This window comes from Trifolium pratense, linkage group LG4 (genome assembly GCF_020283565.1).
Source record: "Trifolium pratense cultivar HEN17-A07 linkage group LG4, ARS_RC_1.1, whole genome shotgun sequence".
NCBI lineage: Eukaryota > Viridiplantae > Streptophyta > Magnoliopsida > Fabales > Fabaceae > Trifolium > Trifolium pratense.
The window spans coordinates 29,940,918-29,959,376 of record NC_060062.1 but is presented as its reverse complement, the minus strand read 5'-3'; the positions used below and the strand labels follow the sequence as shown (position 1 = coordinate 29,959,376).

General features: G+C 32.9%; 1 protein-coding gene and 1 pseudogene across 2 annotated transcripts; both read left to right on the top strand.

Moving 5' to 3' along the window:
- The first annotated feature begins 942 nt into the window (after positions 1-942).
- LOC123881824 (cytochrome P450 CYP736A12-like) lies at positions 943-16,685 on the top strand. 2 transcript variants are annotated; one of them, XM_045930567.1, is made up of 3 exons: positions 943-1,715; positions 2,792-3,588; positions 16,409-16,685. In XM_045930567.1, exons 1-3 carry the CDS (start codon positions 966-968, stop codon positions 16,449-16,451), a joined length of 1,590 nt encoding a protein of 529 aa, XP_045786523.1. In that variant the 5' UTR covers positions 943-965; the 3' UTR covers positions 16,452-16,685. The 2 variants fall into 2 exon arrangements, with proteins under 2 accessions (XP_045786523.1, XP_045786522.1); XM_045930566.1 differs by lacking the exon at positions 16,409-16,685 and having other exon boundaries at positions 944-1,715; positions 2,792-3,782.
- Positions 13,517-16,685, top strand: LOC123881825 (annotated as a pseudogene).
- Positions 16,686-18,459: the final 1,774 nt, after the last annotated feature.

The following is an 18,459-nucleotide window of genomic DNA, read 5'->3' as shown; positions in this document are numbered from 1 at the left end:
TTGTGTAGACTTTCTTTATGAGAAAGTGACACTTATGTAATAATTGAGGGAGACACTATGGTAATAATGAAAATTGTGGGAGTATAATTCAAGAGTAACTTTTAAATATATTGTATTGTTTAGGCACAAATATTTGAGCATAAAATTTAGACATGCATACATAAATAAAAAAATTAAAACAACAATAAAATTGTTACATCGATTCACATCACTTTAATCATATTATTTCAATTTCAAATAAAAATTATTTGAACACACTTTCACCAATTCAAAAGATATTTAAATATAAACTATAATTTAATCATATTATTTAATATCGAATAATCATCTTTTCTATTAATTTTTATTTTTAAATTTTTTTTTGTATTTGTTTGTAAATAAAATCATTTAAGATTGTGCCTAATTGAAAATAACTCATAATTCAAGACTTTGAAAAATAGACGCAATCACGCAAACAATGAAGTACATGTGTAGATTTTTTTTGTTGAAAAAGTGACATATGATTGAGGGAGTACATGTGGATGGTGTCATACGATGTCGTGTCGCTCTGCTAATTTGAAAAAAAAAGGGTTGTAATAAATTTTTTTTTTTTGACTAACACGTAGATGATGGATATGAATATTCATGGAGGTAAATAGTAATTTATTAGTTCATAAGTATATTTAAAAATAAATATAATTATTTATTTAAATATATTCATGTCAAATAAATTTTTTTTAACCAATGTGAAATAAATTTTTAAACAGATTAATATGTCATATTAAATTTTCAAAAGGCCAAGTTCAGACCTAAAAGATAAACTTATAATAGATCATAGGCCAGATTCAAGCCTTCGATTTTTTGACAGGCCAGACTCAGGCTTGACAAAGCCTAACTCGACGTATCCTATTTCCACCTCTAATCCTTTCCTACAAATCCATAAAAAAAACATGTAGATAATGTTCACCGCTAAGTTTAGATATAAAATGAGACCTTGCTACTTCATCCAAACCAAACCATACATATGTAAACTTGTAAACATGTCTTTTGCATCAACAATATTTGCTTTCCTTCTCTTCACTTTCACTTTTTCATACTTTTCATTCAAACTCCTCTTACATCCGAAACAAAAAACTACAAACCAAAAGAAGCCACCTGGTCCACCAACACTGCCAATCATCGGAAACCTCCATCAATTAGGCACACTTCCACATAGAACACTTCAATCACTCTCCAAAAAATATGGTCCAATCATGTCCTTACAACTTGGTCAAGTTCCAGCTATTGTCATTTCATCTTCAAAAGCAGCAGAATCATTCCTCAAAACCCATGACATCAATTTTGCAAGCCGACCAAGGATTCAAGGATCTGAGCTCATGTCTTATGGTTCTAAGGGGATTGCTTTTTGTGAATATGGTCCTTATTGGCGCAGTGTAAGGAAATTTTGCACTTTGAAACTTTTTAGTACTTCGAAAGTTGAGATGTTTGGTCCTATTAGGAAGGAGGAGTTGGATGTTTTGGTTAAATCTTTGGAGAAAGCTTCTTTGGTGGGTGAGGTTGTGAATGTTAGTGAGGTTGTAGAGAATCTTATTGAAGATATTGTGTATAAGATGATATTGGGTCGGAGTAAGTATGAACAATTTGACTTGAAGAAGTTGGTTCAAGAAGGATTGATTTTGATTGGAGCTTTTAATTTGGCTGATTATGTTCCTTGGTTGGGTGTTTTTGATCTTCAGGTATGTTTGTGTTACTACTATGTTTAAGAATTAAGAAATTAATGAAATTAAAGATTGAAATGAATTAAATTGTATTTTTAAGTCTCTTAAATATACTTCATCCGGTCCTATATATAAAAAACATGTCACTTTTTAGATTTATTGTGAAATTGATGTATCTAGACAATAGTCTACATACATAAATTTTAGCATGAATCTAAAAAGTGAAATGTTTTTTTTATATAGAACTGGAGGGAGTAGTTTTTGTTCAAATTTGGTCGCTCAATATCAAATGATGGTTTTCTTCGTCCCCGCATTGCTTACCCTAAAAAATATAATTTCGGGAGACTTATCTCGGTATGATATATAGTATTGAAAGATACTACTCCGTCCCAAAATATAAGCAAAAAGTTGTCAACTAAAGTGGATGTATTTGGACTAAATTTTTAACTAAATACATCCACTTTAGTTGACCACTTTTTGCTTATATTTTGGGACGGAGGGAGTACCTTCTAATCAATGACGGATCCAGGTGTAAGGCTCTGGGGACTCAAGCCCCCATCAAAATAATAATTCGACTTTAATATTAATTAGTAATTAGTATTATCTTTAAACCCCATGACTAAGTTTAATACCTACTCACAATAAATTTATCTTGTTATGTTTTAACTTTTCACTAATCTAACATTACAATTTTTATAAAAAAAAAGAAGGTGAGAATTGGGAAATACCAGACAAACAATTTGTTGTACAATAGAAAAACATTAAAGTTGTGCTAACTTAGAAACTAAAATTTGAATGGATTATAAATATTTTCTGTGACGTCCTTTTATATTTGTGATCAGTTGGTATGTTTTTCAAGGTTTTGGATCGAGGGTCAAGTCTATATTTGACATATAGTTAATAATATTTTAAAATAATTAAAAGAAGAACATATATAATATTTTAATCACACTAAGATCATTTTAAAAATATTTTATTGTGTTATTTATTTTTATTTTTAAAAAGTAAGTCGTCTCATGCCCACAAACAAAGTCAATATATCATTTTTAAATTATACTCAAATAACTAATATTATTAGTTTATCTCTTTGTTAGGGATTAACACGAGCTTGCAAGAAAGTCAGTAAATCACTTGATGAGTTGTTGGAATTGATAATAACAGAGCATGAACAAGCTACTAATGTACACAAAAATCGACATGAAGATTTCGTAGACATACTTGTTTCAATTATGCACCAAAGCATAGATCACGAAAACGAACAAAATCTTGTCATTGATCGAACGAACGTCAAGGCTATTTTGCTTGACATGATAGTTGCAGCAATTGATACATCTGCTACCTCGATTGAGTGGATTTTATCTGAACTTTTAAGACATCCAAGGGTGATGAAAATTCTTCAAGATGAAATACAAAATGAAGTAGGAAATAAGAAAATGGTTGAAGAAAAGGATTTGAAGAAGTTTAATTACTTAGATATGGTGATTGATGAAACGCTAAGACTATATCCAGTTGCACCCTTACTAGTCCCTCGTGAATGTAGAGAGCGTATAACAATTGATGATTATTTTATAAAAGAAAAGACACGACTTATAGTAAATGCATGGGCAATAGGAAGAGATCCTAATGTTTGGTCAGAAAATGCGGAAGAATTTTATCCTGAGAGATTTATTGACAAGAAAATGAATTATCAAGGACAAGAATTTGAATCTATACCATTTGGATCTGGTCGTAGACGTTGTCCTGGGATTCAATTGGGTTTAATTACTGTTAAGTTCGTAATAGCTCAATTGGTGCATTGCTTTAATTGGCAACTTCCATATAATATCAGTCCTTCCAATTTGAATATGGAAGAGAAATTTGGACTCACTATACCAAGAGCTCAACACTTGCAAGCAATACCAAGTTATCGTTTGGCTGTTGTCAAGCATGAATAAATCCATGAGCAATATACTACAATAAGTTTATTACAGTAAAGATACTACGTATAGTAGGTCTTTTATTAATGATATTTGTATAAAATAAATTAATAATGTATGTTTGCTCTTTATTTATATATATTAATGTCGAAATCTTTATCTATTATTATTTATAAAGGACAATTCATTTTTTAGATTCCTTAAATAATTGATAAATATATTTTATATTATAGTATAAATATATTAATTATGCAATAAATCTAAAAAGTTAATTATCTTTTAAATAAAACTAAGATTCGTTTGTTCAGGTGGTTTTGGGTTCTCGCAGATCTTTTCCGATGTTCTTTCCGGATCTCTGCATTCTCCTTTTCTCCCAGCACCATTTTCTGTTGACTCGTTTGTTCGCCTCCGGTGAGTTAGTTCTGTTGTGTGTTTTGTGTTCGTATTGTTCATTTGCTCGTCGGCTGTTATTCGTTGCTACTGTTTGCCTTCAGTTTGTTTTGTGTTTGCACTGTATTGTTTATTTTCGGTTCTGTTTTGGTACATAGATTGGGTGGTTTATGGTTTGTTAACCCGAAAGGGTCTGGTGCTTTTAACTCGAAAGGGTTGTTTCGTTACTAATGTGTTGGACTCATCACACGATCTAGGTTCAAATTCGTTGTCTTGTGAAACTAGTTGTGTTGGTGTTTCTGTCTTTTTGATTCTCTGATGTTCTAGATCTGTTGAGATCTGCAGGTCTCAAGGTGTCAGGACTGCCTCTACTCCAGTACCGGTTTCTTATTCGTCTATGTCCTTGTGACTGTTCGCGGACTGTTCTGCTCGAAAGAGCTTTTTTGCCTGCTGCTTGTTCAGGGGATTGTTGGCACGTGGATCAGGTTTCGTGTTGGCGGTTGATCCATTCGCTAAGTTTTAAACCCTTTTTATCTTGGTGATGCTCTCACTCTTCATCTTTTTTTGTAACTTTGTTTCACGCCCATACGTAGGTTCGCTAGGTTGCGCGCTCGTGATCAGTGTTTGTATTGTTATGATTGATTAGGGTTGTTCGACCTGATTTTGTTTGATAACGATGTATTCCCATATGGATGGTAACTGGGTCAGGTTTAATGTCCCCCGATTTTTGTATTTTTTAATTTTATTTAATATATTTTATCCTTTTGCTTAAAATAAATAAATAAATAAAACAAAAAAAAAACCAAGATAATGGTACAAATCTCCTTACTCAAAGATAATGCCCCCTCTCTGTCTTTTACTCAAAGTTTTTATTTCAATTCTGTATTATTAATATATCGACTTTAAAATTGGTACGGGACATAGGAATTTTAGAAATGAGGTATACCACAAAAATCTAAAGCTTTGTTAACTTAAGATATATCACACATGACAATTTAACTGCACTATATAAAAAGATGAAAATACTTGTTCCTCTTTGGCTTTCCACATTGTATAAAATAGATTCTAAAGCTTTGTTAACTCAAGATATATCACACATGACAATTTAACTACACTATATAAAAGATGAAAATACTTGTTCCTCTTTGGCTTTCCACATTGTATAAAATAGAATTTAATGCGCTTTTTTTTTAAGAATTTAATTGATATGCACTGACGGTGTAAAATAGTTTTACACGATCGTTCAATAAATAATCAACATTTTGTCATGTCATGTCAAGAAAGTGGGGTGAATTATTATTTAGTATTATTATCTGAGCTTCTAAGATGCAAACGAATGAAGTAATTCTGTAGTTTTTTTGGTTGAGAAGTAGGGATGTCAATTTGCATCCGTCAGAGCAGATCCCCGCGGGGAATGTCTCGTTTGGAGCTCCGAAAACACGAAATTTTACCATGTGGGGATGGAGGCAAAAATTCCCCCACGGATACTTCGGGGTGGGGATCGGGGAAGGCGTATCTGTCCCCGCGGATTCCCTGAATCTGTCCATATATACTTAACTATATTTACCAATTACCAACAGTTTTGAGATATTTTGGTTATGAATTTTTGTATGATTATGCATATTTTGCCATACATTATGTGGAATATTTTGGCTATTAGGTTTTGTATGATTATTAGTAGCCAAATATTTTTTCATTGTTGTTTGGTTATGAATGTATTATGCGTTGTTTTTATTTATTTAAAAAGAAGGAAGCAAATTTTTTTTAAATAAAAAAGGAAAAAATAACGCCATACTATAGTCTTAATTTTGATCGAAAAATATAAAAACTTTGTTAATATTCAATGTCCTTGAATCTCTGCGGGTACTGTGGGGATCTGTGAAGATGTGGATGAGGACAAATATTCCCCATAAAAACGGAGATGGAGGCAAAAATTCCAAGCATACACTTCGGGGCGGGTAACGGAAAAGTTTCCTCCACACATTACCCGCCCCATTGACATCCTTATGGATAAGTGACACTTATGTAATGATTGACGGAAAAAACACTACGTTAGTATTCAAAATCAACATATACTTTCAAGACATTAAATTAGAGGCAAATGAATTGAAGTAATTGTGCAGATTTTTTTTTCCTTTCGTAAAATTGAGTAATGATTGAGTAGTACATAGTGTTGGCAGTATGCATGGTTGTCACACGATGTCGTGTCGCGCTGCTATTAAACAAAAAAGGGACTCTAATAAATATTTTAGAGGTGTGTTATATAAACACAAAAAAGTTGGACAAAAATACAACACATTTTTTCTCCACTCATAGTACGGATATCGAAGCGTGCAACAAATATTAAAAAAAACAAAAAGTGTAGTTTTGTTAAAAATTTGTGTTTAAATAACATTTTTCAATATCTTATTACATAGTATACCACGTTTTTTTTAAGGATACATAGTATGTGTTTGGTTTGGCGGCAGGAAGAATTGATTTTGACAGAATTGATTTTGGTTAAAAGTGAGTTGAACAAAATTGATTTATGTTTGGATACATTAATGTGAAAGTGATTCTCAATATTTTATGTTGTTTGGATAATTTGCATCAAAATCGATTTTGGATGTATAATTACCAAAATGGGCATACACATGTGTATTTATAATCAGATTTCATTTATTTTTTATTTATAACTATTTAAATTTGTATTGTATTACAAGATTTAGGAAATGTTGGTATCACAATTTTGGTTGGTCAATTCTATGAGTGGATTGAATATGCTATTATTTGTATTTTCCTAAATAATAATAGTAAAATTATTAATATTGAATAATATTTAATAGTAAAATTATTTTTACACCATTGTTGTATATTCTATTTACTCTAACAAATTTACAATTTATGGATATCACATTATATGACCCTTGCGAATGCATGGCCGAGATGTCTAGTATATATGCATTAGTTATAGGTTTTTTTTTTTGGTACAATAAGTTATAGTAGGTTTTAATTGTATTTAAAACTAATCTAAAAAAAAGTGTATTTAAATTTTAAAACTATATTAAGTATTTCAGAAAAACAAAAGACCTTTTAACATTGAAATTTTTTTTTCTACCCCAACAACTGTCATTCTACCCCAACATTAATTTTAAATAGACGAATTTACCCTCATATAAAAACTAAAACCCTGAAGAAAAAAATGTTCTGATATGTAAATTTTTTTTTGGTTACCAGAACACTTTGGAAAAAAGTGTTCAGGTATATAAAATTTTTCTAAATTTTTTTTTACCTGAACACTTTGAAAAAAAGTGTGTAGGTATGTAAAATTTTTCCAAATATATTTTGTTACCTACAAACTTTGGAAAAAAGTGTTCAGGTATGTAAAATTTTTCTAGTTTTTTTTTTTGTTACCTGAACACTTTGAAAATCATTACCACATGCAGTTTTATATCATGCCGGATCGTCACGTGCAGTTTTATATCATGCCGGATCGTCAACAATTAGCAAATAAGCATCAACCAACCAAGTTTAAACTACACAAAGGTTAAACTCTAATCATATACAACTTTTATAAACATAGAAGTATAACACTCACACAACTACTTACAAAAAGAATGGATAATCTAATCCAATTCACATGACTCATAGTTCCTAAATGAACAACATAAGTGATTTCACAAAACAAACACAACAAAATTGTTAGACAAACACGACTGACACACAACACTCACTTGGTCTGACTGCACAGACCTGCTCTGATCGACACATAACCCACACAATCCGAAGACAACGGGGCTCTGATACCAATTGTAACACCCAAACCCATTATTTATATATTTCTACCTTTAGTAAAAATCTTTTTCAAAATACGCAACGGAAAGTAATGTCTGTTATTATAAAAGTTGTGGTTCGAGTATTACATTCTTCAATCAAAATAATACTAATGTAATTAATTAGTAAAAACAATGTTTATACAAAGTAATCCTCTTTATCAAAATGTATAGTTTTACAAATAAATATCGAAAGCCAGAAAGACTCTATAGTCTAAATACAACCCTTTCCCGTGTCATAATCAGAGCAGAGCTTCACCGACGACTCGACATCGAATACCACAAAAACCTGTAAATCTGGACCCCCAACGGTCCAGCACATAACACATAAAAGAGAGTTAGACAACATAGTCAAAATATACAAGTGTAAGTAAATGGTACTTAAACACTTCTTCATAAAACATGCATAATTATACATTATACATATACATCGTCATCTATCATTCAATTATAAGTTCTAGATCATTATAATCAAACATCACTTCATCGAATATCAATAAGCACACTTAGCAAAATAAGTGTCACATAACAATTATCACATAAATGCAAACATATGTGTCACATATCAAATATCAAATAATGTACACATATCCTAATGCAATCTAATGCCACAATCTTCATGCTATGTCCCCTAGACATATCTAATGCATGTGGTACCATCGTCTTTATTAGAGTAACTCACCTCTAATATTCGTCTTTATCAGATAAATATAATCCGATATCCGTCTTTATTGGAATATCCAATATAAATCAACAATTCATGAATGCATGTATGTAATTCATTAATTCACACTCACACAATTAGCATTTTGCTCGTCATTTATAATGTGGAACACTATCCGACATTTCATCTTTATTAAGATAACACTATACCTTAATATACGTCTTTATCGAATAACATAATTCGATATCCTTCTTTATTAGAATAACATACTCTAATATTCGTCTTTATTAAGTTGATTAACACTTTAATATGCTGCTTTCATATTTAAACAAACATCATCAACAATCATCAACAACAATTATATTACACAAATATAATCAACAATTCATCACAATACAATTAATCATGGTTATAGACACTTAATTGTATGTTAGAATACCCTAATCACATGTTACAAGTGCCAAAATGCACTTAAAACAATTATCAAAAAGTTGCTGTCACAGTGTTGTTCGCTGAGCGAAGGCTTAGCAAGCCTCAGCGAACAACGCCAGGAAGACACTGACTCATGGCGAGCAGTAGCGAGCATCAGCGAGCTATTCGCTGAGCGAAGGCTCAGCGAGCCAAAGCGAACCACACCAGTGGGTCACCTGCTCGTGGCGAGCTGTTCGACACACGTTCGCTGAGCGAAGGCCAAGCGAGTGCCTTCTGTCAGGATAGTTCAAAACCTGCGTTTTCTACACCAAATCACCCAAAAATCCCATTTTTCATGTTATAAACCCCAAATGAGTTTGTATTCGAGTGTAACAAACATATCTAAAGACAAAAGGACGGTTCATTTCACCGATCTACCATTTTTACTACGAAAAAGTAGAGATTTTACACTTTTACTCAAAACACTCAAGAACACAAAGTTCTTGAGTTTAATCATCCATAAGATTCATTTTTATTCAATAAATTCGTTCATACATCATGTTAAAAGCATGTTAAACATGTTAAGAACCTTAGGAACGATTTCCATCAAGAAAATCCATTCCAAGCTAAAACGAAAATGGGGTGGAGGAAGTTCGGGTGAGGAGAAATCGACATTCTCCCCTTCCTCGTATCACCCACGAATATGAAATCTACTCTCTTACCTTAATCCGACGAAAGCTCGACGATTGCTCCTCGAATTTCTCCTCCGAGCTCTTGCCCTAGCTCTCCTCTTCTCTTCCTTCTCTCTACTTCATAAGAACAAGAGAAATAATGATATTTCTCTCTCTAATGGGCTTCATATAGCGCCCCCCTCTCCTTGTGCCAAGGCCCATTGGGCCTCAAGCCCACTAACTTGGCCCAACTCGCGTTAACTCTCACTAACTCGCGTGTTAAGTAAAACTCTCGATAAATAACTTAAAGTTAATTACTATCTTACTTAAAAACCATGTCACCAAATAATTAAACACTTACATAGTGAATAATAAATTTGGGTCGTTACAGTTTCAGTGTATAACATCTTGGCACTAATGCCCATATGAAACCATTTAACTAAAATAATGGTTTCAGTGTATAACGTTATGAAACCATTTAACTAGACTAATGGTTTCAGTGTATAACATCTTGAAACCAAATAACAAGACTAATGGTTTCAGTGTATAACGCTATGAAACCATTTAACTAGAATAATGGTTTCGGTGTATAACAGTATGAAACCATTTAACTAGACAAATGGTTTCAGTGTATAACATCTTGAAACCAATTAAAAGGACTAATGGTTTCAATGTATAACATCTTGACACTAATGCTCATATAAATCCATTTAACTATAATAATGGTTTCAGTGTATAACAGTATCAAACCATTTAACTAGACAAATGGTTTCCGTGTATAACATCTTGAAACCAATTAACAAGACTAATGGTTTCAGTGTATAACATCTTGACACTAATGCTCATATAAAACCATTTAACTATAATAATGGTTTCGGTGTATAACGCCATGAAACTATTTAACTAGACTAATGGTTTCAGTGTATAACGGTATGAAACCATTTTTGCTGTGGAATGGTTTCAAAGAGTTGTTCTCCAAAAACATATTAAACCCTTAATAAAAATTGTGAAATAAATTTAAATTTTTAAGACGATATAAAACCGAAGAGAGTGAGGTATCCCCAACCGTTCCAAATAATTCAAAATACCCTAAATAAAATTTTGGGAAAATTTTATTAATATCTTATATTTATAAAATCATATTTACCTCATTTAATTAACTAAAAATCGTTCCAGGTCTCAGAAAAATACCAAACTGGTCCCAAAATTCTCAGAAAATTATTTACTATTTTTATGTAAAAATAATAAAAACATTTGGAGTCTCCTTGGCACCGCACGCGCCCCCACGCGCCGCCAGTGAGAGTGGGCGTGGACGCGCGTCACTGTTCATCATCTTCCTCACCCATTTTCTGCAGAAACGGGTCACGACGACCCGGTTCGTCGACCCGGTTCGTTCTCCCTCAATAATCAACGAAATTCGACGTTCTTTATACCGTTTTGATCGTCGTTCGATTTTATGAATGTTTTCGGTATTAGTTTTCGAAATCGGTGATCGAATCGCATGTAAAATGTGGCCGAAATTGAGCAAGCAAAAATAGAAAGTTCTTCAGTTATAATTATTACATGTGTAAAATCATCTGATGGCTGTGAATGACCGCCACTAAGTAACAACGGTCAATTCAAAGACCAAAGAAGTTACTGGCGGCCTTGACCGCCGCAAAATTTAGTGTCAGAAAGGACAGTTCCTTTTGCAGGTTGCGACAGAGCTACTGGCGGCCAGGACCGCCACTAAATTTGCCCAGATTTTGACCATTTAGCGACGGTTTGGACCGCCACTACAGCCTTTTCAAATTTTTTTTAAAAAAACGTTTTTAATTAATTATTTTGTTTTAAAAAAACCGTTTTTTTAAATATTAATTGCTTTAAAAAAACATTTTAATTTATTTAAATATAAAATTTAATAATTAATTATTTTGTTTTAAAAAAACATTTTTTTAAAATATTAATTGCTTTAAAAAAACATTTTAATTTATTTAAATATAAAATTTAATATTTTTAATTATTTTATTTATATTTATTTTTAAAAAACTTTTTTTATTTAATATAAAAATAAGACAGAATTAGAGAAATACTTACCAAAATGAAGAAAAACAAGAGTGAAATGATAAAAAGTTGGAGAATTTTTAGAGTTAAGAATTTTTAGAGAGATGTTGGAGAAATTTTAGATAGAGAAAGGATTGTAGGAAATGAGAGTTGTGAAGTGAAGGAAGATATATATAGAGGAGGATTAAATTCGTGAAAATCTGTTCTTGGAGCTTATTGGCGGTCAAAGCCGCCACTAAGCCCCAACGGTTATATTTTTTTCAACTTCCAACAACTTTGCGGCGGCCCAGGCCGCCATTAATGTCTGGGCAAGTTTCAAGAATATTACCGGCGGTCAAAACCGCCACTAAGTCCTCCAACGGCTACTTTTTTATATTCCCAACACTTTGTGGCGGCCGAGGCCGCCAGTAAGGTCTGAGGCGTCAGTTTTTTTTTTTTTAATATTCTTGGTTAGTTAGTGGCGGCCTGGACCGCCGGTAATTTCCAAGACAATTACTGACGGCCAGGACCGCCAATAAGTTCAAATTTTCTTAATTAAATATTATTTGATAAGTTTGTGGCGGTTTTGATTAATTATTGGGGGCTTAGGCTGCCAGTAAGCTACTGAGGGCCAAAACCGCCAGTAAATTTCGCCGGTAAATGAGTATTTTCTTGTAGTGACCACATTACCACTATTGGAACAATGAGCACGTTATATGTGAATTGAAAATAAAATGTTTGAGTCCCGCATCGAGTACTAGAGCATACTAGTATGTATTATATACTAGTGTGTATTTTGAGAATAAAAATAATGAAAGTAGACTTTGTTGTAGAAACTTACTTTAGTTACTAAATAATAGGAAGAGTAGTAGAAAAAGTCAGAACATGTGTTCCTATTAAGGAGCCTTTCCTATTTAAGTGTTAAAAACCTAATAGAAAAAAAGTCTAATGAACAATTGAAAGTGGAGTACGGCTGCATATATTGAACTTCACGTTTCCAAAATAGTTAGTTTTGGGCCGCCGCCCACTATACTCCTATAAGATTGAGATTCATAACTCAGTAAAAGGTGATGTTACATGGTCTAGGTATACATGAAACATTATAAGCTCATGACAAGTGAGATAGAGAGATCAACATAATTGGAATTAGGAGAACGGTGATATACAGAGGCAATGAGAGCACTAAGCTTGTCAACATGAACAACACATCTTTGGAATCCTTTGCTTATTTTTTTACAAATTCAATTGTTTCTATGGTTTAGATTCTACGATACACACTTGTCATCATTATTAGCAATTTGACATTGTTGTAGTAGTAGAAATAATTGTTGTGATCAGTTTGTTTTAATTAACACAAAAACATCGGTTGAAGTGGAAATATTTCACCGTTAACTAGACTTGTTAGAAGTGAGTCATATTAAAGTTAGAATGAATGAATTATTCATATCAATTGATTTCATTATTCGGTTATGCAAATTAATTAGAAAAATTGTATTAGGTTGTGTTCCTAATAGCTTAGAAAATAATCAGAGAATAATATTGAAGTTTATTCCATTTGTTTTGAGATACTAATATTAATATTAGTATTATTATTGTGTTTTAAGAGTGATCCTAGTATCACAGTTTCTTTAAATTTAAGAATGGTCATGACACCATATTCCCTATAATAAGAATGGTCTCCATACCATATTAGAACGGTCATAGCACTGTATTAGAATGAACTTAAAATCATAGCGCAATGGTTTAAGTATCATATTTGAGGGTGTAATTCTTGCCCGATATCTACAGTGCAGTATTTATCGGTATCATTAGAATTGTGTTGTTTTATCCTGGGGACTTCGTGGTTGATCGTGCCGCGAAATGTCTTAAAGAGAGCGTATCGACCCGCGACTCAATCCAACAACCACATGTAGCTGATGTACACCACAAGTTTAGAGATAATATGAAACCAACATGGAGTTCTTGACATTCTTCATCCAAACCAAACCATTCATTCATAGACATGTCTTTTGCATCAACAACAATCTTTGCTTTCGTTCTCTTCACTTTCACTATTTCATACTTTTCATTCATACTATTCTTACATCCAAAACAAAAGAAGCCACCTGGTCCACCAACACTACCAATAATCGGAAACCTCCATCAATTAGGCACACTTCCACATCGAACACTTCAATCACTCTCCAAAAAATATGGTCCAATTATGTTCTTACAACTTGGTCAAATTCCAACTATTATCATTTCATCTTCAAAAGTTGCAGAATCATTCCTCAAAACCCATGATCTTGTTTTTGCAAGTCGACCAAGGATTCAAGGATCTGAGCTCATGTCTTATGGTTCTAAGGGGATTGCTTTTTGTGAATATGGTCCTTATTGGCGTAGTGTTAGGAAATTTTGCACTTTGAAACTTCTTAGTATACTTCGAAAGTTGAAATGTTTGGTCCTATCAGGAAACACGAGTTGAATATTTTGGTTAAATCTTTGGAGAAAGTTGCTTTGGTAGGTGAGGTTGTGAATGTTAGTGAGGTTATAAAGAATCTTATTGAGGATATTGTGTATAAGATGATACTTGGTAGGTGTAAGTATGAACAATTTGACTTGAAGAAGTTAATTCAAGAAAGATTTGCTTTGCTTGGAGCTTTTAATCTAGCTGATTATGTTCCTTGGCTTGGGGTTTTTGATCTTCAGGTATATGTTTGTATTACTATGTTTAAATAAAAGTCTGAAATATTTTTAAGTCTCTTAAAATAGGGTGTGTAACTTTGTGTAACTCAATGTTTAATTATGGTTAGTCCGTTTGTTATAGCTTATTTTAGAAAATAATTAATTTTTTTATAAAAATAATTATTTTTAATTGTTTTGCACCTGTTTGTTACAGATTTTTAAAATAATCAGAAGATAAAAATAATCAGAAAACAACTAAAAATTAGAAGCTACTAGGAGTAGCTTATAAAATAATATATTTTTTTTAGAGGAGAGAGAAAAGAAATGTTAAAAAAAGAAAGTTATTTGTAATTAAAAAAATCACTTTTACAAGTTGTATCCAAACAAACTAAAGATCATTTTATTTAAAAAAAATAATTTTTATTATAATAAACAAACACATCAAAATTATTTTACATCAAAATTACATCAAAATCTGTAACAAACGGATTCTAAATTTGAAATAAAGTAATTATCTCACCCTCTTTGTTCATTTTGTTCTTATATCATTAGTTGTCATTTGTATGAGGTGTTAACTATTTGAAGAATATATGAATTTATGAATTAATGTTGTAGCAATAAAATTTCAATTCATCTGTATATGACCTGACACTCGAATAAACTGAAAATATAGATGGTCAGAATTGAGTCCAAATTTAGTGGTTATGGTTTTTGACAGTATGGCAATCTTTGGCCCAAATCAACCGAAACCGACCTATGCTCAATCGTACCCAACAATAGTTGTGATAACTTAGAAACTAAAATTTTAATTAATTATTAAATATTTTTGTATCCTTTTATTTATCGGTTTGTTTTGGAAGATTTTGGAGTGCTAAGTGTATATTTTATTATATAATTAATATTTTAAATTAATTAAAAAAAGAACATGATAAATGAACGTATAATTAGATGTGAGAATAAGTCAGGCTGGCCTACATGGCCTTAAGGCCTAGCCTACATAGTTTCAGCCAGACCAGCCTATTTCTTTAAATAGAGCAGGTCAATGTTTTTTTATTAGCTTATTAAGTTCAATAGGTTAGGCTGCAAACCATTAAAAAAGTCTTTTAGTCTACTAGACCGACCTATTTAAGTTAATATGAATAATAATTTTATTACGATTATTATTTATATATTACAATTTATACTTTGATTAAATTATAAATTTATTAACTTTTTCGGTAGTCTAAGTTTATTAATCTACATTAGATTTTCACATATATAAATATATTATTATAAACTAGAATTGAAATATGATGACACATATAATCAAAGTCTCTAAAATATCATGTTAAATATCAAAAGAACATTGGTTTATTAGTTCATAAGTATAATTAAAAATAAATATTATTATTTATTTAAATATGTTAATGTGAAATAAACTTTTAAACATGCTAACATGCCACATAGGCTTTCAAAAGACAGACTTATGCTTAAAAGATAAGCCTATGATAGGCCACATGCCAAGTTCATACATTCGATTTTTTGACAGGCCAGGCTCAGGCTTGGCAAAGCCTAGCTCGGCCTAGCCTATTTCCACCTCTACATATAATTTAATGATGTGAAAAGTTATTCTCTCTCATTATTAACTTTATCATTTGTTTCCTTTTTTAGTATGTTTAACTAGTGCCCCAGGGGCACTGTTTAGCATGACCCAATTTATAATAATACTTTAATCGCACTTAAATTATTTTACAATGTTATTAATTAATTTTTTTAAAAAAAGTAACTTTTAACCTCCCCTCCAAAACTAAACTAACAAATAAAGCTAATAATATATCATTTATCAATTTTACCCACAATTTTCATATGGTTTTATGGATCTGTTATATATTCATTAAAAATATTCTTTTAATATTTGATAATATTATTAGTTTATCTCTTTGTTAGGGATTAACACGAGCTTGCAAGAAAGTCGGTAAATCACTTGATGATGTGTTGGAAGTGATAATAACAGAGCATGAGCAAGCTACTAATGTACAGAAAAATCGTCATGAAGATTTTGTAGACATACTTCTTTCAATGATGCACCAAAGCATTGATCACCAAAATGAAGAAAATCTTGTCATTGATCACCAAAGCATTGATCACGAAAATGAAGATCACCAAGAGCTCAACACTTGCGTGCAACACCAAGGTATCGTTTGGCTGACCCCAAGCAAGAATAGGTCCAAGAACAACACTATGATGTTTTCAAGAAGTTTATTAGCAGTAAAGATGATAAGTATAGTAGGTCTATTAATGATGTTTGTAGTATAAAAGAAGTTAATGCAATTGTGTACGTTGTTTCTGCCATGGGCTTTCACTTTCTTGATTGTATTGACATTGTTTTGTACTAAATCGTGTGTATCGCAGACCAATAGTGTGGTTAGTTAAAATTTTGCTGCACTATAGCATTGCTATATCTGTTGAGAAATTGTAATTGTTGAATTTTTTTTTTTGTATTTTTGCTGTTTTGGAGATTTTTTGGGAATTTCTTGTGAAGTTACTCTTTGATATAGTGGAACGGAGGGGCTACTCTCTCCCCCAGACTAAGTCATTGTTGGACCGAACTGGGTAAACAAATATTGTGTTCTTTCATCTCCATTATCTTCTTTATCGGTGTTGTTATTATTATTGCTTATTCCGCTTAATTATTGGTTGTCGTTCTATTGCTCCACACATCAAGTTATTCATTGGTGAGATTTTTACGACGAATTCACAACAATTGGCCCCCACCGTGGGGCAATCGGAACAATTTGAAGCGAGCGCCATGGGTTATAAGTCGGATATCGAGGGACTTTTCGAAAGCAATTTGAAATTGTTGAAGGTGAAGATGGAAACAATTTTAATGTTCGGGATGATGGGTAAAACATAGAGTGTTGTTATCCGGTGCCTCAAAGATAAAAATTTAATGGGGATGGTGAAGAAGAAGTTCAACCTGGAGAGGCGGTGGTAATAATACTCGACATCAGCCTGGAGAGGCGGTGCTAAGAATACTCAGGTTTACTATCTGAAATAACGTTATTATGAGGATTCAGAGGAGCTAGTGGAAGTTGTGAATCGGTGGAGTATTGAGTCATGGACTTTTGGATGCTCCTATCACATGTGTTTGAAGAAGGAATACTTTGAAACCTAGAGCTAGTTGAAGGTGATATAGTTCATCTCGGAGACGGGAAAGCTTAAGGTTCAATGTATGGTTTCAGTCTGTCTTGACCTCTCTACCTGTCTATGCTCTTTCCTTCTTCGAATCTCCCTCAGGTACCATTTCCTCTATTGAATCTCTTTCCATTAAATTTTTTTGGGGGGGTTGTGAGGACTCTAGGAAAATTTCTTGGGTTAATTGAAAAATTATTTGCTTACGTAAGGAGAGTGGAGGTTTGCGGGTCAGGAGTTTAAGGGAGTTTAACCAGGCCCTTTTGGATAAGTGGTGTTGGAGGACGCTGGTGGACAGAGAGGGGTTATGATTTAGTGTTGGCAGCTCAGTATGGGGTTGAGGGAGGTCGACTTCGGGAGGGAGGTCAGAGAGGGTCATCGTGGTGGAGGGAGATAACGCGTATTAGGGAGAGAGGTGGTGAGCCTGGAGGCAGTTGGTTTGGGGAGCATGTTTTGAGGAGGGTGGGGGATGAGTCTGATACCTTTTTCTAGACTGATCATTGGGTGGATGAGATTTCTTTGTGTGAGCGGTTTGGACGCCCATTTTAGTTGGCGAAGACCAAATGGCGTACAGTGGCAGAGATGTTTGCTTTAGGGTGGGGTGTGGATGTGGAGGTGTGGGAGTGGCGGAGACAGTTGAGGGCGTGGGAGGAGGAGATGTTGGGGAGTGTTAGTCTTTGCTTCTTACCATTTCCTTGCAGGTTCATTCTTCTAATAGATGGCAGTGGTATCCTGACCCTAACACAGGCTATACTGTTAGGGGAGCATATCTGCTACTGACTTCTCCCGCTTTGGTTACTATGGATGCTGCAGAAATTCTTATTTGGCACTCTCAGGTTCCTTTGAAGGTTTTCATCTTCGCGTGGCGTTATATTGCGTGATAGGTTGCCCATAAAAGTAAACCTGGTTACTCGAGGCGCTTTATCTTCTACAGCTCACAGTTGTGTTTTTGGATGTGGAGAGGCCAAGTCGGCTCATCATCTATTCATCTCATGCAGCTTTGTTTTTCCTCTTTGGGATTTAGTGCGTTCGTGGATTGAT

Excerpts from the sequence above, each read along its gene's own strand:
- LOC123881824 (XM_045930567.1), top strand. The coding sequence starts at position 966 with ATGAGACCTTGCTACTTCATCCAAACCAAACCATACATATGTAAACTT. Across the intron at positions 1,716-2,791 it reads TGGGTGTTTTTGATCTTCAG|GGATTAACACGAGCTTGCAA; the intron begins GTATGTTTGTGT and ends TCTCTTTGTTAG. Across the intron at positions 3,589-16,408 it reads CCAAGAGCTCAACACTTGCA|TGCAACACCAAGGTATCGTT; the intron begins AGCAATACCAAG and ends TCAACACTTGCG.